The 27,903-nt window shown below is 41.5% G+C and overlaps 1 protein-coding gene across 2 annotated transcripts in view; it reads right to left on the bottom strand.

The window, feature by feature from the left end:
• sdk1b (sidekick cell adhesion molecule 1b) overlaps window positions 1-27,903 on the bottom strand; it is a 218,953-nt gene that overhangs the window by 18,905 nt on the left and 172,145 nt on the right. For both annotated transcript variants that reach the window (XM_018684437.2, XM_018684438.2), the window contains 11 exons: window positions 27,633-27,731; window positions 26,267-26,458; window positions 22,949-23,070; window positions 22,745-22,857; window positions 20,610-20,760; window positions 17,817-18,057; window positions 17,388-17,503; window positions 14,286-14,472; window positions 13,210-13,308; window positions 9,314-9,508; window positions 1,495-1,696 (listed from right to left, as the gene is read on the bottom strand). In XM_018684437.2, coding sequence (XP_018539953.1) covers window positions 1,495-1,696; window positions 9,314-9,508; window positions 13,210-13,308; window positions 14,286-14,472; window positions 17,388-17,503; window positions 17,817-18,057; window positions 20,610-20,760; window positions 22,745-22,857; window positions 22,949-23,070; window positions 26,267-26,458; window positions 27,633-27,731 — 1,717 coding nt within the window. The remainder of the gene's footprint in view (window positions 1-1,494; window positions 1,697-9,313; window positions 9,509-13,209; window positions 13,309-14,285; window positions 14,473-17,387; window positions 17,504-17,816; window positions 18,058-20,609; window positions 20,761-22,744; window positions 22,858-22,948; window positions 23,071-26,266; window positions 26,459-27,632; window positions 27,732-27,903) is intronic.

Genomic DNA, 27,903 nt, shown 5'->3' with positions numbered 1-27,903 from the left:
ATGTTTTGGTTCCAAAGATGTCTCGCTGGAAAACAACAATTAAGGATAGATAACAAGTAAGCATGAGTGTGAGCATACGGAGATGTAAGCTAATCCCTCTATCCGGCGCTGTAATGAGAGCATTCAATGATAGAATGGGCTCAAAAAAACTGCATCAAAACAACAGCAGCAGCACCGCCATCATGGCTGATAGATGCTCCCTGAGGCAGGTATGAAACGGGCTGATGCAGACACGCTGAGAGAACAGTCCTCAGCATCTCAAATAGCCCTGTGATAGCTTGCAAGGGAGAGCGCACAAACAGTCACGAAGCAGAAGACACACACTAAACACAAATAAGCCCCATCACAGACAGTCCTGCTACTCAGGCTGCGGGGGAAGCTGGAGTAGCCATCCAGTCTGACCACTATCACCTGCTGCCATAATGACAGCCTCACCGGGGGAAGAGAGGAATGGAGGGATAAAGAGAGACGACTGGAAAAGGAAGACATTCAACAGCAATGGTGCCCTCTTCTGCAGGATGAGAGAGGGGTGATGCTTGAGGACGTATGTTGGAAAAAACACATGCCTGATGGTTTCTGAAAGCATTAGCTGTTGATGGATAGATGGAGGGAGGGAAAGAGGTGGTGACAACAAGAGGGATGACTGATGAAAAGGTAAAAAAATGGTTGCAGAGAGAAAGAATTGATGAATGGCAGACACAAATGTGAGAGCATGAAGGCAGAGTGAGGAAAGTATTAAGAGAAAAAGAACAGAGAGCAGTTCCTGCTGTGCCTATGTGATTAGGTGACTGAGATCCTCCACGTTTCTGAAATGATTATGATTACTCTCCCTGGTGGTTTTTTGTGGTCTATGTTTTTTTGCTCCACAAACCCTTCTTTACTTCCTGTGCTAAATAAATAAAACTTTTCTGTCTGTGCTCTAATTCTCTGTTCTTTGCATTGAGAGTTCGCAGCATGACTCCCCCCTCACTCTGTCCACTGTTCTCCCCAAGGATGCATCCAGATTACAAGATTTTTACAGATTGCTTTAACTAATTCAAGTCCAACATGTCACACTAAACAAAATTTCCATGTTACTGCTGTTAATGCTTACTGTTTTCTCCAAGGATGCTTGACATGGCCTAAATGACTGTTAGGTGAGACCCATTCCCACTTCTTAGGAACTGTTGCTATGCCTGTCAAGCTTTCTGCTCTCACACAGCACATGTTTCAAGCTGACTCATTTTGAAACAAGAATCTTTTGAAGGCAGAGTGAGGAAAGTATTTTGGAAGGGTCTTAAATATCCACTTGCACAACATATATATATATATATATGATACTGAACTGTGAGACTGAGGTTACAGTTACTACACATGGTTACAATTGTTAAGCTGTTATTTGACAATCACTGTTTTGGGGAGGAGTTTGGCTTTAAAAAATCTCTACACTGTCGCCATATCAAGTGGCAACGTGTGCTTAAATGTGTGACTGTACGTATGTGCACACGTGTGTACCTGTCAATGGTCCAGACGGTCACGTTGTGTGGGATGTCAGCGGTGTGCGTGCTCCAGTCCCCACTGGGCAGCTGTTTGACCTGCAGAGTGAAGTATCTCAGAGGAGAGGAGCCTGAGCCACCGGTCACCCAGTGGAGGCGGACGCGGCGAGCTTCGACCCCATCCTGAGGAACAGCCAACTTCCTGGGTGGCTGGGGACGCTCTGTGGATGTGTTGAGGATGGGGAGAAAAGAGGGAAGACAAAAAGAGTAGAGTGGGAGGAGATGGAAGGGGGAAACAAAAGGTAGAAGAAGTGATGAGTTAAGGACAGGGACAGGGACAGGGGGATTGAAGGGGAAGAATGAGAGAAAACTAGTCAACAACAAATTAAACATTCTAGAGCAATTTTATCTTGATTATTTTTAAGAGACAAAGACTCCATTTAGTACGTGACGAACAAAAGGACAGACTTATCGAACATCACCACAAGTCAAGAAGGTGCTGGATGCAAAAAACAACGAAAAAAGGTCAAAACATCCACAGATTTATCTCCATTGTAAATGTGGGTGTTTGTGATGGAGATAAGTGTGCAGATGGTTTGACCTTTCTTCACTGACAAATTAAAGGAAAACCAAATAAAGTGTTTTAGTGAGGTGCTGGGCCATTACAAGCCTTCAGAACAGCATCAGTGCTATAATTTTCACTGTCATAGTGATGTTTTACACGAACAGGTGTGTTGGGAGGCCTCAGTGAGAGGACGGGCTAGAAACAGCACAGATTCTCCTCATAACATGAAAGTGTCTAAATATTACAAACAGTCAGATGTTTTAACAATGGAAACTGACACATTTAGACTTCTAGAGAGTACTTTGAGTTAGTTTCAATTTTAGTCAGAGTTTGGATGGAATTATTATGGATAAAGGAGGCATCGCTATGTGTAATGATCTTTCCTTTCATCTGTTCTGCTGTCACAGAGATACTTTCTCTGCCTGAAGTATTTGTCATACACATGCATGCATGTAAAAAGCTAATTAGAGATGTGGAGACACATACACATGACCAAGAAAGTCTTTCTGGTTTGGTTCTGGTTTAGCAGATCTTCTACATAAATTACAGAAACCAACATTTAAGAAATCAGCTTACTGCAGAAAGTCAACTGTAACCCAGTTAGTTAAATACATGTAAAATGTATGTGTGAGTGCCCTGTGTAGAAACATCTGTATTCTAATGTGTTTCTCCACTCATTAATTCAGTTTTTTCCTTTAATTTCCTTCCAATCTGTAGCTATAAATATTGAAATTAATTGTCACCTGGAAAAATGGAGACTATCATGGACCATATGCTCTAAATAGCTTGTAACACAGAACATGGGCTACCTGCATTTACATCACATATGCATCATTGTGACTGCAGAACATATTGTATGTTTAAATGAAACAAGACATCTAACCACTGCGGCATCAAAGAAACAATTTCTCAGCAGATTGCTGGTGTGTGTGTGTTTGTGTGCAAGTGTGTGTATTTGTCTGTGTCTTAACTTCAATTAGAAGATGAAAGATGGCTCTGGGAGTCAGTGTCTTTGTACAACTGTGTTGGCAGTAGCTGTGTGATTAGTGGACGTGTGTACACACACGTGTGCATGCACAAACACAAACAAAGAAACACAGCTGGGGGGGGGGCATAACTGTTTAATTTCAGGGGCACCAGGTTATTGATTAAGTCTAGAAATAAAAGCGTTATCGATTCTCTCTGAAGTTTAATTAATCTGCACTTATGTTTTTGACCATACACACAAGCACAGCCGCACACTGACGTTCTCACACAGGCTTGCCTTCCCTTCATTCATCCTTATCACAAGTAATTTAAGTCAAATCTGTTTGTCTCCCTTCCTCCCTCACGCCCTTATTCTTCAGTCCCTTCAAGATTTGACTATTCTCTCTCACTTTTGTTTTCCTGATACCATCTGAGTCTCCCTGTTTGTTCTCCTCTTGTTCCTTTCCACAGTAAAGATCATGTTCTGATAATGAACTCATAATTGTCAGAACAAGTGCTGCCCTTTCAGCACTTACACGACTGCTTACAGCTATACAAGGGAGAGGAGAGGAGAGGAGAGGAGTGTGGTAGAGTATAGAAGAAAAGAAGACTGGGGTGGAGAGATAGGGTGCAGGGAATGAATTCTGCTAAATATGCCACAATAAGTTGTCCATTACCTTATCAGTTACCACCCTCTTAGAGACAAACATCAGCATAGACAAATCTCTCTGGAGGGAATTGCAGTTTTCTCTATAATACATGCATGCACGTTCATGTAGTCTCACACACTCACATACACACCCACACACACACTCAAAAAACCAATTTTCTTCTTCCAAGGATTAAGTTGGTCTCTTCACCATCATCAGAGAAAAATCTCTATTAGGCTATTCTGTCTATCTCACAGTGAGAAGAGGCCATTATGTTACTGGAGTGGAACCACTGAATTCTATTCTAAAGAAATCCTGATAATGATGCTGCAGATGTTATGATATCTGATCCAATTAAAAAGCAATACACAAGCTGATGGCTCCGAATAGGATAGCTGACATCATGATTCCAGGTTTTCATGAAAACTCGCCTCACTGTCACAATCTAATATAGGGACTTTTGTAGCATTTCAATGCTTTACTAGACATACACGGTGCTGGCTGACAGAGAAAATTGGAGAAAGAGATCAGGGATGACATAAATCAAAGGCTGCAAGCTACGTTCAAACTGAAAGTTATTCATGCGTTAGCCTACTGAGACACCAGAACTACTGCAACTTTTGAAGTGATTATTAAAGTGATATTTCACTTTGGTGGGATAGCTCTTCTTAGTTCAGGTGGGGTCAAACCTCAGCACCACCTGGCACTTACGCCTTCCAATCTCCATGTCTCTTTATAAACCGGTAATATTACACCTCTCACAGAATATAATATCACTATGACCTACAGTGTGTCTACTAAATGTTTGTATATATATGTGTGTGATGAATTTCAAAAGTGGCTATAATCAATATTTATAAATTAACACTGGCTCAAAAGATTACCTATAATGTGAAATGTGTTGCTTGCAGCTCAACAGAACATTTACAGCCTGCAGCTTTACTGTTTTGGCTCAGTTTTGTGACTCTCATCAGCATGTTTTTAGGACGCAGCTGGCAGCAGTTTTCATAGAAAAAGCTCTAAAACCCTACTGTACACTATCCACCCATCAACAAACTGTAGACAAAGTTATCCACTTGCTGGTGAACACACTGGAGCATTAACACGCTAAACATCCAGATCAGAGCAAAAAAGAGCAAAAAGGAGAGAAAATATTGGATTTACATTCATCAGGAGGCCAGACACACGACTCCAAATAAATATTGATGTTCCTCCGTATCTGCTGAGCATGTAAACAGACAACTGTTTGCGAACACGCCCGCCATATCAACTTTTAAAGGTGATAACATATCTGTTGTTTACAATTGTTTCCACTGCCCACAGAGGCCCAAACAACCAGTTTTTAAGAACTGATTTAAAAGATGATACCAAACTTGCCACCAACGTTGTCTGGAAGGAGCATCTAAGAATGAAAATATAATCATCTTTAGTCCTGAGTCTACAATGGCAACATTCAGGCTTCTCAGGCTCACAGAGGACAAACAATGGAGGATAGTGGTAGTGGCTAACTTAGTCTGTCTACAGTTTGGTGATGGGTGGGTTGCGGACCAAGAGGTGTTCAAGCTTTTTCAGTAAAAAACGCTGCAAAAACAACACTGATGAGAACACTCACTCAGTCTGTAGCTGTAATAGTTGGGGCTGTTTATGTATGATGGATCTGTGGTATTGACTTTTATGGCTTGTAGCTTCAGCTAATACAGTTAAACTGTGTGGTCAGCTTTATGTTTATTACATCGATCCTGCTTTATTACATCCTAATAAGCATAAAGGGTGTGAACCTCCTGTTTTATTAATGTTTAAGAGGAAAAAAAGCTGAATGTGATGCAGACATTGTTGACAGAAGTTGATACACATTTATGAAGCTTTACAACGTGTAAAGCATTAAAACTTCAGTAACCCTGAGATACTCTCTTATTATCCTGGAAAACAGTCACAAAAATATTTTAAGTAAACATTATGTACCATTGGCCTAAAGCCCATCCATACTTGTATATTTGTATGCATCCTCTGTTCTATTTGTTTAAAAAAAAAAAAAAAAAAACACATTCACAAAGTGTCAGTTGTGTCATGAAACATCCACCCTTACAGTTTGATTCCTGATGGTCTCTCCATTAACATAATATTGTATCCTCTGTCAGTATATCCAGTATGAAACTGTCACTTGTCATCATTCAGTCAAAAATTATTCACGTAGTGTAACCCAAAATAGCACCTGTGTTACCGAGTCCACATGTAAATACAACCAGTGGCCTATATCTATGGCAGAATAGCCTGTGAAATACTAAGATCAAGTCAGAATTTACTGATAATGCCGATCATGATCAGTAAAATCTCACCACCAGTGGCGTTACTTGTAACCTTTGGAATTACGTGTGAATTTACATTGTGTTTCAGTTGGCTGTTGCATAACCTGAAGATGTGAACAATTGATTGAGGCAGGAAGTGCGAGAGGTGCAGAAGTCTAGACAAGATTAGATAAAAGCATCACAACCTTTGAATCTGAGGAGGATAAAAACTCAACTTTTCATTTGTTTCAAAATTGGAGGAAAAAGAACTCACTTTACCTCTTTACACTATAAAAAGCTGTGCTGGGTGCCTCTCTGGCCACTACTGACTGTCTTGGAGGAAACACTTCCTTTTGTTTCAGGTGTTTAGAGACAAAACGGTCTTAGGAGAGTTACAGTGACCACTCACTCCTACATCTTGCCATAGGCATGGGCCGACACACTCAGTGTTTTTCTTTTAAAATTCATGTTATTGTCACAGTTTATACCCTATGATTAGCTGAAATGTTAAAGGGAAATGAGCAACATTTTTGCTGCCCTAAAAGACAAAATTACCATAGTTGCAGAGTGCTGATAGAAATATCTAATTATTGATCAATACTAATTGCTTTGGTTTAGAATCTAAGATTTATGGCTTTCAGACTTTGCTTTCTGAACTGTTCTCTCTCCTTTGTCAAGAAACACCTACAACCCACTAACTGTACATTTTTCATCCACCCACACAACAGAGCGCGATGCTTTGAGAAAGTGGCCAGTGTTGCAAGACAGTTGGTAAGAAAGGCTGATAATCCTTGAGGTTTCATGGTCAATTAATTAATTTTGGCCTGTTAAGAGTAGATGGTATAAACAGACTGAATGTCATAAATGGCTGAGCTGTCCTCACTTTTAAGTTCACCACCTCAGGTAGTTTTTGAAACTCCTGACTATCATTATGCCCCTACAGGAGGAACAAATACCTGGTGATTTCAATACCTGCATTCACTGCCAAGCAGCTCTTCATCCACTGGAATTTCTAAATGTCATTTCATCTTGTTCTGTATAATGTACCACACAAAAGGTCATACTTTTTTTTATCCTGTGTCAATGTCCATTGCCTAGTAACAATGGATTCTGCATGTCCAACCATTAACTACTTGTTGTTGAAGCAGAGATGATGTGTCCACGGCTCCACGTCTGAAGCTCCCGCTCGCTTTTCTTTCTCTAATTTTATCTCTGCATGGACTTCACACAGACCACAGCTCATTACACCTCTGAGAGGGGATCATAAAATTTTAAAATGCTAAATCTTCACCTGACCTTTCTAAACTCCTCCCTACAATGGCCTTACTGTAAGAAATAACATAATGGGTGACAAAATATAGTCTTTGACCAATTTGCCAATCTTTTTGAAAGTTAATATGAAAAGTGAGGACAAAATATACCTAAAATAATTGTGGCTGCCTCCTATAATGGACTTTTCTAATGGCAAACATTTTGAAAAGCACAGGTAAAATTAATAACATTAATCAAGTCACTGCTGCTTAAAATTGGCTCATTTATAGAATTTCATGTCTAATCTGGTTTATTTAACACCTTTTATTTCCTTATGCATCATTATAATTGGATGTGAATTTCATTACAGGTTATTACATTGCACGAGAAGCATGATAAGCATGATAAGTGTATGGAGGGCTGCATGAAAAAAGCAATTTTTACTCGTCATTACTCAAAGCCTCCAAGCTTACACCCCATTATCCTCGTTGAATTATCCAGCAACATAGAGAAGTACTTTTTTTTTATAGAAACAAAACAGACACTTGTTAGACTGGTTCTGTTAGAGTGTGATTTAATACTATTTCCGAATTAAAGCATACTGCTACTGTGCCTGCCTCTCCCAGTTTAAAGAGAGAGGGATGGATGTTCCTAAAAATAAAAAAAAGCTTTAATGTACCTTGCCTCTCTGAAAACACACACATACAGCACACATTTGACATCTATACAGCTTACTGACTTAAACAGCTTAGTGTAAACTTTTTTTCCCCCCTCATTCCCAAACTACAAGCAACACAATCACACCATCAACCAGATACTGTTTGTTACAAACACAGCGAAAGATTTGTCCCTCTAGGCCTTTTTTACAGCAGACATTTTGACTCAGCATAAAGAGAAAAGCACAGATGCAACTAACGGCATTCGTGATGACTCTGCAACGCCAGCGAGCAAGAACACAGAGTACTGGAACTTGAGACCAAACTGAAGAGCAGTGTTCAGCTTCATCTGCCCTCTCTGGCCTCTGACTCCTGCTCACCCTCACTGCTGGGTGCAGCTGGCTGTGTTCAAGAGTGTGCTCTGCTGCACCTATAAGAACACCCAACACCGACGAAGCCACATCTTATAGTCTTTCTCAGCAGTGAGAGTTTGCTCAGTCGTCATGGAGATAGCTCAGCTGTAATTATGAACGTTATTAATGAGACCTGTTGCTGCTGTTGGGTATCATAAGGATTTTATCGAGACTACTACTCTTATCAATACTCTCCTCTTATCGCTCCAATACTGTGTTGATGCTCTTCTTGGTTCTTTTACATTAATGTACAGGATTAGAATGTAAGTGATGTTTAGAAAAGCCCAATCATTTTAATCTTTAATAAAAATCATTTACACTCCTGAAATTAAAACACTGAGTGAAGTTTCATGTGTCCTATTCATTCATGTGTCCTATTCTCCATCATCCTTCTTCTAAGTGCTGATGTGGTACAGGTAAAGCTGGTAAAAGAAGGGGTTGGCCCTGGAAATGCTTAAAACAAGCATGCTATGGTAAAATATACTGGATACCGTGAATGGGAGAAATGTATGCTTGTTGTTGCCCAAATTAGGGTTTTGCTGGTGCAGATTTTTCCAGCGCTTCCAGTAACAAGCAGAGATGTCGTCAACTCCAGTAAGTATGTAACTTAGCACGATTTAACCCGGTGTCATTCTTTCCACCTTGGCTTCTCTCCTCTGCTAATTTCCCCTCTCTGGTTTCTTCGAGAACTGATAAAAGAACCGACCTTAAAACTGCTCCAGGTTCTTAATAATTTAGAACCAGTTCAAATTTAGAATCTGGTTTTCGCGGGTCATCCCTTCTTTCTGCTCTGACAACTCAGAGCATTTGGCATTAAAAAACAGCTCCTGCAGGTCTGGTTCAATGCAGTCATCTTTATTTTTAACAGCAGTGTTTTCTGTCACACTGCAATAACGCTATTTAAGTTTGAAATACATTCAGCTCCTCATGTTTTAGCGCAAGGTTGAGTGTTCAAGGTTGGGTTCCTACTAAGTAGGAGAGGTTAGAATCAGACAGATAGGACTGCAAATGAGATCATGAGTACTGCTAAAGTGTGTGTGTGTGTCCTTTACCTCTTCGCTCAGTGGTAACAACCAGGGCTTCCTGTTCTTCGCCCCAGCCCACGGCAGTGCGAGCAGTGAGTCGGAACACGTAGGTCTGCTCAGGGGAAAGTCCTGTGACAGTGAACTGGCGAGCGTTGGAGCCCACTTCCACCGTGGTCCAGCGCAGAGGGTCCCTGCTGTCGAGGCAGTAGGAGATCTGGTAGCCTAGTGAGGGACAGAAGGAAAAACAAAAGGCGGAGGAAGACAGAAATTTGTGGTGTGAATGTGTTTCTGTGTGTTTTTGTGGCCTACTTTAGATCACAGTGCCCGCAGGAATCAAAGACTGCATAGAAAAAGTCTGAAAACACAGCGACACAATGCCATGCCTCATTTCCACAATAAAACGCACAAACAAACACACTTTTTCTGCAGCTCCTGAAACCGTCCATTTCCACCTCTTTCCTATTAGTTCCTGTGCATGAATGGAGTCACCTGCCCCTCACCTCCCCAAAAAGAAACTACAGAGAAAGGAATAATTTTGACATTGAACACTAACACACAGTCCCCTATACACATCTTAAAATCATACAACCTCTGTTCTGTCCCCTTGGCCGTGACCCATGGTGTACACGCTTTGTGTCTGTTTCTCTGTCACATGTGCAGTAGGCCATGTAATAACACCAACACCCTTCAACACGTACACACCCTCAAACCGCTGATCCCCGACCAAGCTTTCCACAGGCCACTGACCGCTCACAAAGGCCCTAAATATGAAGATTGTATTTTACACCAAAGACACACAACACACAGCCACACACCCATGAGCTCACACAAACTCACAAGTGCGCGGATGTGATTGGTTCACAGTAAAAGTGTTGGTAATCTGCTCAGAGGCATGTAATCTGGTTGTGCGGTTGATAATCCCATCAGATAGTCTGATTGTATGTTAATATGAACGTAGCGTGTGGAAGATTATTGGATAAGAGTTATGCTACAAATCCTCTTGCAACTAAACAACTGGGTCAGAGCGCTACATTATGTTCTGTGCTGAATATCATTAGGACATACAGTAGCTGCTATCAGACACAGGAGCCTCTATTACAGATAGACTGTGTCATGTCAGGGGAAGCCCATCTCCTTCCTACAAAGAAAGATTTAACATGTACCCTATATTTCAAACTGATTTCTTATCTTGAGGCATTCAAATGTGTGTCTAGGCATATCTTCTTTGCTTTTAGTTGATCAGTGCTCACTGGCCTTGTAGATTTTCATCAATACAGTGCTTCTACCTACGCTAGTTCAAAAGACTGTCACAATTGTGCTTGCGCTATGGTGGCTGCTATATATTGTGACCCTTTCCTCTTCTCTCAAGTCCCATTTCTACACTGCACACGGCGATGATCATGTTTTAATATGTAGCTTTGACGAGGCTTTATACAACCCCTCCTTTAAGACTTTTGCCTCTAAACCTTGATTGAATGCCGAACAAAGAAACCTGTATGTAAGTTAAAATAAGCAATTTTATGACGTCAGCTGATGTGGTTAATATTTCATGCCTTGTGTCTAATGGATTGTTGCACTGCATTTACATGAGATTTATTTATATATCTATATAATATTTGATGTTTAGTAGGCCCTGAAGATGTACTAAATGTCAGGATAATGGATGCATAAATTGAAATGAGTGAAAATAATGTTGATTTGATATGCTTTACTAATTTACTCCTGTATTTACTGCAGCTGTTCTAATTTTTAATATTTTCTTAATCGTGTATAGAAAGTAATCATCCATCCATCCCTGATTAAATTGCAGAAGTAATAAAGTGTTGAAACGGCTTTTTGGATGTTTTAATGTTAACACCACACTAGATGTTCTATGAGCCGACACCACCACCATTACTGAAGTCTTTTCATACAGTATGTAAAATATACAAATTGTGTGTGACGTATATACAATAGTATGACGTGATGGTAGTGTGTGTGACTGTCAAATTAAGTTATTCAGTCTCAAAACCCTCGTCTTACGATAGAGACATTGACATTGCACTTTTGTCTGATTGTACTGTGCAGTGATAAAAAGTGAAATTTCTCCCACAAACATATGCAGAAATTACTAGCAAGAAACTGAGGGTCAGCAGTAGCACACTGTAGGTAGCAGTGGAGTGGATTTTAGTTGCCGCTGTCTATTACCTACACTACAACTGGTTGAAAGGCTTTAATTATTCTAACCTTTATTTCAACGATTTTGATTACGATACAAAGTAAAATCCTTTAAATGCATCAAAGCGTGATAAATGTCGGTTTGTACTTCTTCCAACAACCTTTAGTAGCCTTTATCTGTTTTTTCAAATCCAGCTTTGCATTAACAGGTAGTAATGCTATACATGCAGCGACAGGCATCAAACTGCCTGTCAGGAGGACATGTGAAAACACAAACGCCTCTCTGCCTTGTGCCAAATTAGATTGTGCACCTTCTGTGGTCTCTGTTTCTCTTCTGTCCACCTTCTGTGTCAGTCCCTTATGGGTTGAGAACCCAAGGAGAAATGAGGCAGTCATAAGCGCTAAAGAGCCCAGTATACTACAGCTATTTGTATCTGCACAAACACACACACTTGTGCTTGTATCTTTGTGAGAACACTCATTGAAATAATTAATTCCCTAGCCCCTTACCCCGACCTCAACCACCACAATTAAATGCCTAACCCTAACCTAAACCTAACTCTAACCTGAACCCTAAAACCAAGTCTTAACCCTCAAACAGCCCCTTGAGACTTGTGAGGACTGGCCAAAATGTCCTCAATTTCCCAAAATGCCCCCACTCCATGGGGTCTGTAACTCACTAAGTGGTCCTCACAAAGATACAAATATGAGTGCAGACACACACACACACACCACACGCTCAGCAAGGACACAGCAGGACTGCATGTGTGTGCGTGTCTGTGTGATCGAGAGAGAGATATTTGCCCTCCCACTCATCCCTCTGTCACAGAGTGGTGTCGCACTAAATGTCCTCCCTCTTAGAATACAGTCACACATCACTCACACTGTCCTGCTCAACTCCCTCCCCCACTGAGAGGACAAATACGACTGCTCTCTCCCCCTTTGTGCAACACACAGACACACACACACACACACACACAGACACACACACACACACACACACACACACACAGACACACACACACACACACACACACACACACAGACACACACACACACACAGACACACACACACACCTGTCCCTCCTCTCACCTCCATACATCTCCTCTCTGCTGTCTCTCCCCCTTCTGTTCCCTCTCTCTCTCTTTCCAGCTCAGCAGCTCTCGCATTCCTCTCGCCTCTACCTCGCCTCTCTTCCTCTTTATTAATCTGTTCTTTCTGATTCACTCCGCACGCTGTGATTCGCAGTTTCAGAAACAAGTTGTATGTCTGAATCTCTGCGTGTTTAGATATGTGTTTATGTATGCATTAGGAAAGACGTCTTGCTTCAGCAGCTATAATAGCCCCTTTCCTTGGAATGAGCTTGATGACTGACACACACACACACACACACACACACACACACACACACACACACACACACACACTAACATAAATACCAACAAACCTCGGTAGTGAAGTGGAGAGTAGAAAGAGCTGACCCCTGTTTGAAAGCTAAAAACAGAATCAGCTCTTTTCCATTTTACGGCTTTTACTTCCTTCCTTCCCTTGAAAGATCACAGCAGCGTGTGTGTGTATGTGTGTGTGTGCGTGTTCACGTGTTTAAAACTGCTAACTCACTCCCTCTATAAACCGAGCTCTGTCCTTCAGCAATTGAAAATAAATCTATCGTCACTGCGAGTGTAAAGCTTTAAATTATGATTTAAATGTTGTTATCAAATATCTGTTCTCTTTTATGTGTGTGCGTGCGTGTTTGTATTTGTACCTAATATGATGCCGTTGGGGTTTGTGGGTGGCTGCCAAACCACCCTAACTGATGAGAGTCGAACTTCTGGAAACACCATCCTGACAGTGGGGCCTGGGACTGGAGAGAGAAAATTAGAGAAGGGAGTTGGCAGGAAAATGAAACTCTATTAATGTATACAAAGAGAAGCAGAGAGAAGCACAAAAGAAGTCCTTCAATACTGTAATGAGAAAGAGAATATCTCAACATCAAGCACTTATACTCTAATAACATTAGTAAGAAAAAGAACCAAGGTTCACAGATGTATGTGCATATGGTCCCCACACACACACACACACATATACGTACACATTCAGAGTGAGAGTCTTATACATTTTTAAGAGGCACTTCTAGAAGACACAAAATAGAAAATGTAATTTTCTCTCAACCCCACACCGACTCTGGCTTTGTTCCTGATAAAAGCACATGTTCCACACCACCAAATACATGTCATTGTGAGTTTATGAGTGTGTATATGTGTGTGTATGTACAGTATGTGTACGTGTGTGACTGACAGACAGGATGAAGGTTCATTATACTTTGCGGGGAATTGACTTCCCTGTTCTTGTTTCATCCTGAAATGAGAAAAACTTTTCAAACGTGACACTGTTTGATAGAGGATGAGCGCGTACGGGTGTGTGTATGTGAGCCTCTCCGTGTGTGTGTGTGTGTGTGTGTGTGCGTGTGCCTGTGTTTTAATATTCTGAAGGACCAGACGGGGGGTTGCTGGCATCCAGAAAAGTCTGCCATGGTTACCACGTCTCTGCAGCTGAAGAGATCTGCACACATGGCGCACACTAACACAAATCCTCACACATACTGTACACAATGTGTTCTCCATGTTTAGTACCGTGCAGGGGGGTCTGCTGGGTGAGCTGAACCCAGTGGATGGTCGGCGAAGTTGGGGGGAGGGGAAGACAGGCTGACGGTTGTGCTGACAGCTGTGGTGTTAAGAGGTGAAAAACAGCTACAGAGGTGAGAAGAGGGCAAAAGTGTTGAACAAACTGCTGGACTTAAAGGTCAGTGATCACACCGAGAAGCACGGAGAGAGATCCTACCATCTTCTTTGGTCCGTAGCAGTGTGGGGTTGCTGAGAGGTCCGTCACCCATCCGTGTGTATGCCAGCACCTGCAGCGAGTACACTGTGTATTTCTGGAGAGCTCCCAGGAGCAGCGACACCGTGCCCTCTCCTTCTGCCACTTGAACACTGGGGGGACCTTCTGAGTCCTTCTCACTGTACAACACCTGAACACAGACACACACAAACAAATCACACACAAATTCATGTACACCATCACAAACAGTGAGTGGACAAATATGTGGAGTTAGATCCTACAGTCCTTAAGTCAGTTCTGTAAGCAGCGCTTGTGTTTTTTTCCCCTTTATTTATAGTTACTTTGTCAGCTTTAAAGGATTAAGCTGGTGATATTCTATAAATTTCTTGCTGTCAACAAATCCTGTTAGAAAAAAAGTGAGTTAGTCTGTCTCTCAATATTTTCTGTCTTCCCTACTCTGCCTGTAGCACCCATCCCCAAGCCTGTTCATTCCCAACTGAGACAAAACAACTCGTATGTGAAAGGGGTCTCTTGTGGTAATGATTACTTCCATGGTTCCCCTAAGCTGTATGGAGCTTTATAGTAACTTTCGGCTCAGTGTTTTGGTTTTCTGGCCCATAACTTTACTGTTTTGGTTCACTCTCACCGCTGTCATAGTTTGGCTTTTGGCCGCAACAGGCAGCTGTTTTTAGTGAAAAAGCTCTATAAGCCTACTGTTTGCCATCCGCCGGCCCAGCACGAAAAAAACAGGAGACAAAGTTAGTGACTACCTAATGAACACAGCAAAGCAGTCAGCAGCTTAAGAGGTATTTATTTCCAGATATTTCACTTGGGATTACGTGGAGACATGAGTGCAAAGGATTGTAAACGTTGCTCCATAACTGCTGGATGTGTAAGTAGGCACCAGTTTATTGGCTATATCAACTTTATAAGGTAATAGGATGTCAGTGTTGTGTCCATGACTTATTTCTGTTGCACCCAAGTGACTCAAAAATCAGTTAGTGCAGATTTAACAGGACACAAATGCAGAGTCTCATTTTCAGAAATAAAGGCGGTAATTTATGTTAAAAAAAAAAACAACTGGGCACTGTAGTTTTGAGCAAATGTAACTCAAACAGGTATAAAAAGTGGATTTGTGGGGTACTATCTTTAGCTGCAGATTAGATATGCTGCCAGATATTTACAACACTTACATGTGGAGCATGGTGCCCATGTTCATCACAGTCAAGACAAATCAATATTATTTATACATATAGACTGAAATCACAAATTACACACGTCTCAAAGGGTTTTACAATCTGTACAGCATACCAGGAGGTCTGTGGCTATATATCAGGTTTTGGTTACAGAAGCCAGTACCTTAGTTTTGGTCTTTTCATGGGATTTGCCGAAAACTGGAAAAATATAGAATATCACCAGACACATATTTTGACTGGATTACTTACTAAAACTGATTCTGAAATTAAAATGACACCAGTGCCCACATCTAAAAACACACACACACACACACACACACACACACATAAATCAGCACACCCTGTACTTTCAGTGGCAACAGGATTCAATTTGAATGTGTGTCAAAAGCTGTTATTTCTTTGTCATTCTCTCTGTTTTTTTCAAGTTCATGAACTCCCTGCCTGACTTGAAACCATTCTGAAGGAAAATGTCAGCTCTTAAGTGTCTAAAAACAGAAATAGTCATGAGGAGTGCATGGCAGGAGGCTGGAGAACAATTCAACATCTACTAGGGGATAGAAGGTGTTGAAGAGCTACTGCTGGTAGCCACTTCTCATCTATTAGCATGGTAGGCATGCTGCTCAGTGTGATCCTTGGGAGGGCACAAGAAAACACACAGATGGGGAGTGTGATGTGCTTTGGGCATGGTGGATGATATGACCTGAATTTTTCACAACAGTTTTTAAAATACTGGATGGTACTGGTATATATCACACAGCCACAGCCAGTTTTTCTTGTAGATATATGTATTCAGAACACAACCATGCAACAACACCACCACGCAAATTCAGGATAAATCTCCTCCCTTTTAAAGCTTGTTCTGCTATGTTTTGTTTGGGTGGTGATTAAGAGCTGTACTCAGTGCCACTTTCATAGTAGAAGAAACTATTTTAGCATGTGCTTTCTCTTTATTACATCTTTCTTTCTAAAAATGGCTGCTGGGAAGGGGTTACATATGTGTCAGTGAATGAGAAAAGCAATATCGCAAAAATACAGACAACACGTGCGTCTTTTTTCTCTTTATTTTAAAATCAAACAAGGAAGTGGAGTACATTATAATAAACCCCTGGAGAGTGTGCGTGGGAGCCCGTAAAAAGCAGGTGGAAGTACGCTGAGTGTAAAAGAAGGGGTGTGACCTGTCAGTAAGTGCTATACTCAGGCAAAAATGAGTGCACCTTTCAGTCCACACATCAACAGCATTTATCCAGCTTTTTTTTAGAAGTGTGCACACCAGAGTATGTCAGCTACGTCAGCAGGACAGACTTCTCCAACTTAGTATGGATATACAAGGAGAGGGCAAACTCTAATTTGGCAGATGTGGATAAATTGTAGAATATGTTGCTTAAGTGGGTCGCAAGTCTGGACTTAAATACTAATGCAGAATCTCCAGAGCTTATTCAAATCATGCACGTAATCTCAGCACATCATGTTATCCTGCCTAAACTTCAGTTTATGTTTTAAATTTTAAAAACAAAGCACCTTCCAAAACCAAAAGGCTTTATGGATTATTCTCCATTTTTCACAAATGTATAATCCATCCATTGTTTCTACTAAAACATGATACAAGCTTTTTTATGAGAGGGTTTTAAGCATTAAAGCCCCCAGCCCCCAAAACATACTTACTATAACTGGATGCTTCTAAAGGAAGAAGAACAAACTGGAGCAGTTACTGGATATTACATCATATTTGTCTTATATCAGACTTTTGTGCGCACAGCGGGGTGCGTCTGTGTATGTAAGAGAGTGTGTGAAGGTGTTGGAGGATGTGATAATGGGCTGAGGGGGTCAAGTGAAAATGCCAGGATGGGACTGTGTGTGTATGTGTGTGTCTGTGAGTGTGTGTGTGTGTGTATTTGAGTGTTTTATGCACCTTATATCCAAGTATGACTCCATTCTTCTGAGCTTGAGGGAGAGGAGACCATGTGAGCAGGATCCGGGTGGAACTCACTGCCTCAGCAGTCACATTCATTGGAGATCCAGATGGAACTAGAGAACACACACAGAAACACACACACACACGCAGAGCTCAGTGCTACTTCACTCTCTAAACCAATCTTCGATTTTATCTCAATCATCTCCACCTCCCCCCTCCCTCTCTCCGTCAATCTTCCCCTCGCTGGAATAGGGGGAGCATGTAGAGGGCAGGGAGAGGTGGCAGGATGATAGGAGACTGAGGGAGGTAATCGGAGCACTTTATTCCTCATCCATCTATCATCTAATGCCCTGCTAATATAATATTAGCCAGACAGCTCTGTTGAACACTAACAAACATTTAAGTTTTTAAGGTCTGTGTTTGTACCGGATTCTGCAGTGTTTGCAGCAACAGTGTTGCTCCAAGGTCCAGGTCCTATGGAGTTGTAGGCCTGTATCTGAACCTGGTACTGGGTCCAAGGATTCAGTCCCTCTATTGTGGCCTCGCTGGTCCTCCCTGCTCCCTCTACATCCTCGGTCCTGTCCTCCCCTTGCCCGTCCGTCCTCCACACACGCAGCCGGTAGCCCACAGTCTCTGGGCTGCTGTTGTAGTCAGACTCAGGAAGAGGCTGGAGGATGATAAGAGGGAGGAAGGAGGAAAAAAGCTGATTAGAAAGAGGTGTTTTGCCATTTATCCTTCTTGGTTGACATGCACACATTTGACCAAAGAAACGATGACACACTGGTACAGTTCTTCAGCTTCACATGGGTTTTTATAGTGAGTTTATTTTTAGTCTATTATCATTATGGCTATACTTTCCAGACAAAACAGTTTATTACAACAGCTGTATGTATATTTACACTATACATAAGGTGTCAAATTCTAAATGTTTAAAAAATCAAACAAATATAACATTGTAATATTAAAAGTAAACTTATAAACTGTCCATGCTATTGTCAGGATTATTAGCAATGCAGATTTTTTTATATATTGTGCAGTTTATCCCACAATAGTTTAATAAATGAGGGTCAGTGTGCCAATCCTGAACTGCTAGTATCTTATAAAGTGTCAGCACTTGGCCACCCTGTGCTGTGCAGAAATTAATTAATTTTGACTCTGATTAATGGAAGAAGAACTATCTATATGGAGAAAGAGCTGAAAGGAAGATTGAACGAGAAACCAATTTTGGTAAAATTGTGATTAATTAAATGATGATAATAAAACACACATAACCTCAAATGCCCCATGAAAAATATGACACATAAGAAATGTATTTAACATGACTTCAGGTCACATATGGCACATATGTATGTATCTCTCTACAACATAAAATATCCATGACTAAACAAGCAACAATCAGTCAAAAACTCAACTTATCTGCTTCATTGTTGTATTGACAGCATACAGTAAAATGAGTTCACACCGTGTTGATTAAGCTTATCGGCAGCAGGTAGATCTCTCTGTATTTTGTCATATAATAAAGTTTTAAATCTGAAGTTTGTGGCGAGGCATTGTATGTCAGCCAGCAATGAATGGTTTGTCAGAGCTGAAGAAAGGAGTAACTGTAGGGGAAAGAGTAGGCTATAGCAGCTAGGAGTATGTATAAAAAACCTAGGAAGTGTCCAAGAAAGGTTTATAAAAGGGAAACTCAGCGTTCAGAGGAAGGATTACAGTCTAAAAAATCCAAAGTGCAATGAACATGAGTCAACTGTGTAATTACTTTCATTGCCAGAAGGGGGCGACAAAAGTTCCACACTGCAGGTTTGGAAACGGTGAGAAAAACATGAGCAAATATACAGGAGAGAAATCTGTCATGTGAAGCAACTAAAACTGTTTTAAGTCTGGTAGAAAACTGAGCTTATGAAGGACTGAGAAAGTAGGTTTTCAGGGGCTTTAAAATTTGAACATTTTGAACAGCGGTACCGAATCAAAAAAGACCCAGAACAGTGTTGGGTCTTGATACTATGAGTGGAATATCAAGTTTAGGTCTTACAATATCATATAAACAAAGACACACTCACAAGTAAAAAGCATTTCACATTTCTCTAGAATATGGTTATTTATGTGACGGTGTCAACCTCTAAAATACATCCTAAAAATCTTTCACTGCTGTCTCCTTTTTCATCCCATCTCCTGATCCTTCTCTATCACCAACTTATTCACCCGCTGTCACCCTCTTTAACTTGCTCCCACTCTCATTTCCTGTCACCCTCCCTCCTTCTACTGTCTACACTTTTTCTCTGTCACCTCATTTTCTCCACTCTACCCGTGACCCACCATGTCATTGTGCATTATAGCCACAACCGCCTAAATTCAGTGCCCTCCGATCATGTCAGCAGGAAGTTCAGTTTGCTCACAGTATATCATTCCACTGAAGATTTTTAACCAACAATGTACAGTGGCTGCTCTGTGCCTTGCAACAGATAAGGAAGTGAGACACCCAGTCATTTTAAATACCCCAGTGATTTAGCTCAGCTTCGCATTTAGGAGCCATAATACAGAATGTCACATTAGCTTTATTACCCTTAATATGCAGCTTAGAATAATAGCCTTAGCTAAAACCATTGTGATGATTCCACTACAGCAGAAAAAAACTAGCATAGCTCAGGCTGGGTGCGAACATGCAGGTAAAATCCCATTAGCATGCTGCACAGGTAGCCCATAGCGCCTCAGTGTCTGTGTCTGATTTGACAGGCTCTTTTTCTCATTCCAGCTCTTAAATGGAAAATACTCTGCCCTCCATTTATGTTATAATAGAAGAGGGGAAGGGGGAGTAAAAGAGAGAGGGAGGAAAAGAGAGAGGGACGAAGGGCAGGAACGAGAGCAAGAAAGAAGACAGTAAGGAGAAAATTATATCGCAGTTTGCGCTGCTAGCGGTCTGCATGGTGAACGGGAAATGTGACAGATTAGGTTTAGCGCTGATAACCAGGAGAGACACTGATTATAGGCTGTCAGCCACTCAACCTGTTCAGTCCTGCTGCTGCTGCTGAACACACACGCACACACATATACACACAAAGAGCAGATACGCAGAGAGAGGCAGAACACAAAGAAACACAAAGAAAATCACCATCAGTCAAATTAGCGCCGTTTGAATGAGGGTAAAGGGGCAGAGTAAGGTCTTTCAGTTTCAGAGTTAAGTGTGTATCCCTCTGTGTGTGCATGTGTGTGTTTCAGTACCTTCCAGCTCAAGCGCAGGCTGGTCTGTGTAGCAGACAGCAGGGTGAGGTTAGAGGGGTGTGTGTCAGGGGCTGCCTGTAAGGTTTGAATCAGCCTGGAGGGGGTGCTCATGGGACTGGACCCGACGATGTTCACTTGACGCATCCTGAACCTGGAGAGGAGAGAAAACCATTCTAGTTTATTTGTCTTGAGGGATACTATCCTGAAAACAGTCATGTAATGTCTATGGTGACTCTGAGGGAAGCTACAAAGTCTGAAACCACAACTAATTTGATGATGTGTTGGTGATCACATCAGACTTGAACGAGCGAGAGTCACAGTTCATCAGGTAGGGCAGGGTCGATAAACAACACGATGACATAATAAATTAGCAAGTAAATGCTATTTCCATGGATAGAAAAGCTACGCTGTATATATAAGTTAAAGGGGCACACCACTGATTTAACATGTGAAGTAAGACTTGTCATGAGGAGTGCTTTGCAGCCTGTTAACACAAATGTTTAATGTCCCTCTGTCTGTGGAGAGGGAGATTGTCACACTCAAAATTAAAAATTTACTTTAACAGAGAGACTGCATTACAAATTCTAGGTGTGGGTCTAATGAAAGGAGGAGGATACCTGAGCCACTGCTCTTTTGATTCTGACTGTTCTCGTTTAAATCTGTTTTCAAAAGTGCCGCAACAAAATTGTTGAAGTACCCTTTTAGACACACCATGTCCAAAAAAAAGAGGCCAGTTCATACAAAATGGGCCTCAAGTTGAGCATTTATATTTTTTGATTAAATCAGAATCAGAATCCTTTATTAATCCTCGCAGGAAATTGATTATGCAGTGTTACTGTAGAAGCAGTGGCAAAAACTGAAGCAATGGAGTCATGCAGACTTCACCAGCATACCTTTTGTGATTTACAAGGTGAGTTGTATGGTGTTAGATTAGCTTATCATAAAAAGTTCTGTAGAGATCACTTTACAGACTGTGATGCAGGCAATCAAAATATAACAGCTGACAGGCCAACAAGACAACCGTACTTCACACTGAGAGGGAAGAAAAACTGTTTTGTACTTTTTCAGTTTAGTTCTAGTGAGAAGATCTGTACTAATTACTTCATAGCTATAAAAATATTTTCCTCAGTGGTATCTCTCAGGTGGAACTTCACATTCTCACACTCCTGGATTTCTGAAAAGGCCGCTGACATATTGTTGAGATGTGTGTGGAATCCAAACATCAGTCAGAAAAAAAGAGATACAACTATGCAAACCTCTTAACACACACAGACCATGAGGGAGCATTTGTTACTTTTCTTACTTCAAAATGCACCCATGCTTCAGTGTGGGTGTGAGTGACAAAATGAGTGAGCGTGCAGAGTGCATGTGAGAGACTACATCTATGAGTTCTTGTCCCTGTATTGGGAGATAGAGAGCATAGTGTAAAGAGGGACTTAAAACGGGGGATAAGAAACACAGACAAGTGCATCACTTCATCTAATGTCCCAATGGTGTCGCCTGTGACAACATAATCCCTGTGAGTGTACAACATGTGCACACACACACCGCAATCCCATTACAGATGGAGATGGAGATACAAAGAGCGAGAGGCAGGGAAAGATAGACAGACTGATAAATACAGTTGATAGATGGATAAATAGATATAGAATGAGAGGGTGAGAATGAGGAGGAAGCAGTTCAGAAAGGTGATAGATCACATTTACAAACTGCAGGCTCCCTACGGCCCTTGAGCCGGGATTACAGACAACCCTCTTTCCACCTCTGTTTCCTATTCTTCTTGTCTCTTATCCCTTTGTCTCTCCTGCTCTTTAATGCTCTCTGCTGCTGCCCTTCCTGCTTTCTCATCACCTTTCTTCTCCCCCTGCCTTCATCCCTCTCCTCCCCTCTCCTTTCCTTTAGCTAGTTGCAGGAGGGTAATAAGGATCTGCATGCAGCAGCTGTGAAGGTGCTGACAAACAGAAAAGTCTCAGATGGAACTGTCTCTCTATGTGTCTGTGTGATTTATCTAACTTCACCTGAGTCTAGCAATACTGCAAAAACCAGTGGAGAGTGAGATGTGTGTGAATGAGCGTGTGTGCGCGTTGCAGCACTTGACGATGTTCGTGCGTGGGTGGTGCACGTTCGCCGCTCACCTGTACTGAGTGAACGGAGTGAGGTCGGGGATCTCCAGTGTGTCTGCATCGGGCTGGTTATCTTTCTGGTAGACAACTCTCCAAGCCTCCTCCTCTCCATCCTTCTTTACTACCTGTTAAAGAGCGATATCGTACTGCATGTGAGGAAAAGAGAAAGTTTCTTCCGTGTGGTCTTTCAGAATGAGCAAGAACCAACAAAAGTACCTGTCCTTCTACAATCCACCGCGATATTGCTGTCTTTCCATCAGGACCAGGGCGGAACCGAAGTGTTGCTGTCCGAGGGCTGATGTTAGAGATGACTAAGTTTGACGGCGCTCCAGGAAGTTCTACACATAGAAAACAGAGAGAATACCGCTTTACTGAAAGGTACAATTTTGCCAGTGCAGCTAGCCTCAGAAGGTCAACATCATATTTTGTGTGTTCTCACAAGTATATAAAATATTTATTGACCAGAATCTGTGGGATTGTTGCTTGCACAGTAATGTTATTTATGAAAAGAAAAATAGTCTGTGTACTGCATTTATGATGTTTCAATACTAAGTTACAAAGCTCTTTGAAATAAAAACCACCTCTGCCTGCCTGTGCTGCAGCAACCAGATGCAATAGGTATTTATTTACAAAGTGCTGTGGGTTTTTTTCACACAGAAAAGAACAGCAGCATCACAGCTTGGTGAATTAGTTCAAGAAGACAGATCAAAAGGAAATGAACAAAACAAATAATACTTTCATATAGATACTTTAAATGTGTACAATGCCAAAACTGAGAAATGTCATTAGAGCTGCTACATGTCACATAATGTACTTCCAGTAACACTGATAATAGAAGGAGAAAAAGAGGGAACTTGTGTCACCTGTAATGACTTAAGTGCAAAAAAGGCTTGAAGTAAAAGTCAGCGGACAAATTGCCTCCGGTATTTTTTTTTTATGTTTCTGTGTGTCCATGCTTGGCTGTAAAAAAGGGGAAATAAAAGACTGGTCGCAGAAAAAAAATGTTAATTTTACTAAAGCGCAGGCACTTATGCTACAGCTGTATATCTCTCTGTGTCAGAGCACTTTATTTCATATTTCTGAGGTCGACAATACAGAGAGATAAATCTGTACACCAGTGGAGGCGAGAGGTGAATTAAATGCACAGTTCACTTAAGTCCATTTAAGATCTATAAATGTCTGAGTAGGCTGCAAGCCTCATAAATTATGTCTGACCCATTCTTATTCTAATATTGTACCATTTTTTTGGGAATAATGAGTGACAGGAAACAGGCAGCACTGTTGACCAGTTGTGGCAGCCTGAGTGGCACGACTGGTCAGCTAGAAAGAGAGGAGAGAGGCTGGCTTGGAAACGACCCCTCCCCTTGTCAAAAATGTTCTGTCCTCTATATCTTATTGTGTGTCTGTTCAAATACTAGTAAACCTTAAGTATGAACACAGACACATATGAAAAGATAGCTGCTATACTGTAAATCCTCAAGTCTGATGTATCTTTGTATTTTGCAGTTTCTTTCCATCTTTTAAAAGCCATGTTGTGAAGATAACTTGTTAGGAAAAATAATTAATCCCCAACTGGCAAATGGTACACACTTGAAAGCAAAATGGGACAGTATCAATAATAGGAAAAAAGAACAATAACATCATTGATGTAGCCCAAGTTTGTTTCTTGGCACATGCTGCTAAGAGCCATTGACTAGAAGTTTAAGTAGCTGCTTCGGTCACATTCAAACTGAAACTGCACAACAACACGCAACCATAAGACAACTATCATTTTCTCCTGGTGGTGAGGTTTTTTTATTTCTCTCTTTTTTTAATTAACATTGAATAAATCACAGAGGAATAATAATAAGCCTTGTACACACACTTAAGCCAGAACAAAATATTCTAATGAAAGCTTTACAACTCCACCTTTCAAATGTTACACACAGTTTATAGCTGGCTCTGAATAGACTTCTTCACTGACAGCTGTTGAATTGAATTGGCACTGGTCTGGGGTGGAGGGGGGGTACATGTGACAACTGCTCTGGAGACATGCTTTTTTTAAATCAAGGCCTAACAAATTAAATATATGACAGCTCAATTCTGTTAATGAAATTTACATAATCAAAAATCATCACAATCCACTCAATCACAACAAGACCGAGCACTTCAGACCCACTTTTCAACCACTTCTCTACACTGTGTTTAATGATTAGTGATTAATACTTGGTATCTGTGGATGGTGTAAGTGCTCTGGTGTGATCTGCTGTAATCCATCCAATTCTGCTGCAGCATCACAAGCATCACATTTGCTCAACATGTCAGAACACAGATCTGCGAGGCCGATGTGTTGTGACACATCAGCACACCGGGGCACAACAGATGCAGTTTACAGAATATCTTGAGGATTTTTATTGTAACAGGACTAAATAACATGACTGGGTCCAGTTATTATGGAAACAAATCAGTACTTATTCTGGATACAGCAAAGTACATGTGTGCAACAAAAGACAAATTACAGCTATCAGCTACCACTGCTCTGTAAGTGCATACAGCAAACTTGTGAGGGTTATAATGTGGAAATGTTGATATCAGCTGCCTCGCTCAGATGAATGACAAAATTCTCTCAACTCCATGAATACATGAATAAATAAACAAGACAAGAATCTGTGCTCGGTGGATCTCTCTCTCTCTTTCTCTCTCTCCCACTCTCTGTGCTCATTCTTTAGTTCTGTTTCTTAATCTTCAGTCCTCCATCTTTCCTTCAGTCTTTTGCTTTCATGAATTAATGAATAACCTCTGAATCTAAGAACTGTCTGTATCCATCTTGCTTTCACTTTTTCTGCTTTTATTCATAAATTAGTAATCAGAAAATGTTAGGACAAAAATCCTGCTGTATGAGGCGGGTTTCTCCTCCATTCTCCACTGCTTCCTCTCTGCCTCTCAGTCCAGCTCTGTGAGACTTTGGTCTTCTGTTCTTCAGAGATTGCATATTTTTCTGTTCCCTGTTCTTCCCTCATTATGTTTCTCTATCTGTTCTCCCTTCTTCAGTCCTGTTCTTTGATTGTCTCTTGCCCTCTCTCTCTCTCCCATCGCAGCATTCCCCCCACTCTGCCATTTGCAGTTAATCAGCACTAATAATGATTGCAACTTGGCCTTAGTCCAGTCATACAAACTCATCATGCACACACAAGCCTGGTGTGCACATGGTACACACACACACACACACACACACACACACACACACACACACACACACACAGATAAACCTCATGCTAAAGCGCTCTCTAAGAAGCTGTAAATGACTGACTCTTGTGTGTGTTGGTTGTGTGGGTGATGATTCATGGATGCACAGTAACAGCCACTTATCAGCCCGAGGAAAGACAATGGCATCGTAAGAGCTCATCAGTCATATTTACTCAGCTACACAGTCTCTAACACACACACACACACACACACACACAAGCAAAAACCTTTTTTTTAACATCACTGTCACCACCTCCACTGTATGTGTATATGTATGTGTGTGTGCCTGCTTGTGCGTATTTATTGTACCTGGTGGGACTCCAGTGGAGATGGTGGAGGATGTGACCACGCCCCGTCCTGCGGCAGTGAGCGCCGCCACCTGTAGTGTGTACGCTGTGGTGGAGGTGAGGCCGGTCAGCTGGTACTGCAGGGTGGAGTTGGACAGAGAACGTTCTTGACGACTTGACTCCACTGCAGACACTTCCCACCACAACACGTAGCCTACGGGGGAGCAGAGCGCACGCTGGGTTAATAAAGTTGCATATGGACATGAGCAGACGCGTATACAAACACACATGCACAAGAACACACACTTAATGCACGTAATGAGAGGTACAGAGCCAAAAAGGAAGGAGAGAGTATGGGAGGGGTAACTACAGTTACCCCCCGTCTGTCCCTTAGAATCTTCACAGTCATGCATCACACTCCACCACCTTCAAATGTGTGTGTGTGTGTGTATGTGTGAGAGAGTGTGTGTAAGGCCACTTGTGTGTAAAGCCCTGGAGAGAGTGAATGGTCCCTCATCTGTCTCCCTGCTCACCAGGTGCTGGATGAAAAGCAGGTTGAGGAGAAAAGAGTAAATGTGCAAGGTGACCTTGATTGAATAACCATTTTCCCACTCCTGTGAGCGTGTAAGCTGACTGTAAAGGCGCTGCTGCCTTGTGCTTTTAGATTGTGGTCTTGTTGTGTAGGTGCCTGATGAATGTTGGACATGATGCAGCCGTGTCAACACACACACACACACACACACATACTCATTCACGCACACACAAACACACAATGTAGGTTAATCGCTTAATTCAGAGCAGCTTGTCGTGTTCACCAGCACCATTGTCTAACAGAGCCATGGAGGAGCTGAGGCAAAATGAATTGTGTGTGTGTGTGTGTGTGTGTGTGTGTGTTTGGAGGGGGGTGTGTGCCTTGAGCTCTGTGATGCGCCACAGAAACAACACCCCGAGTGTTGGGAGGCGTGGGATGAGGGCATGTTGGAGATAATGTGAGAAGACAAGCTGCAGAGAGAAGGGATTAACTGATGATGAATCAGATGAACACAAACACAGTTTGAGAGACATGAGGATGTCTGTGGAAGCCAGACAGAAAAATAAGTGACTAAGTGGAGAACACTGAAGACACTGTAGCAGTTTTATGGTTCCTCTCTTGCTGCTGCTTGCCTCATGGGGATGCTTTTCACTTTTCTTTTTTTTTTAACTTAAATTATTCATTCCTCACTCTATATTTGTCCACCTGAGAGGAATACCTTTTCATTAGAGACAAAGGGCAGATCATCTCTATTCATTGTGTGTTTTACTTTCTGGTAAGAAAACACTAATTCAACCTGAGTGACTGTTCATAGTTTTGAGACATTCTAGTAGTTATACAGTTGTAATGCTCTTACCAATAATGATGCCATTCTTGTCTTCAGGCTCTTTCCAGCTGACTCTGAGTGACGTGTCTAAGATTTCAGTGAAGCTCAGGTGGCGAACGGCTCCAGGTGCTGAAAAAGGACATAAATCAGATAATACTGGTTATATTTGGATTATTTCAACAGTAATCTTATCTCGGAAAATTTCAAATTTAAAAAATCTTCCCTGCACGCAAACACACACACACACACACACCTCTAGTCTGTGCAGCGTATTACCTGCTGCTCTTCAGCTTCACCCACC

Source organism: Lates calcarifer, linkage group LG5, assembly GCF_001640805.2.
Source record: "Lates calcarifer isolate ASB-BC8 linkage group LG5, TLL_Latcal_v3, whole genome shotgun sequence".
Taxonomy (NCBI): Eukaryota; Metazoa; Chordata; class Actinopteri; family Centropomidae; genus Lates; species Lates calcarifer.
The sequence above is the reverse complement of the archived record's forward strand: the minus strand, read 5'-3'. Positions and strand labels throughout refer to the sequence as shown.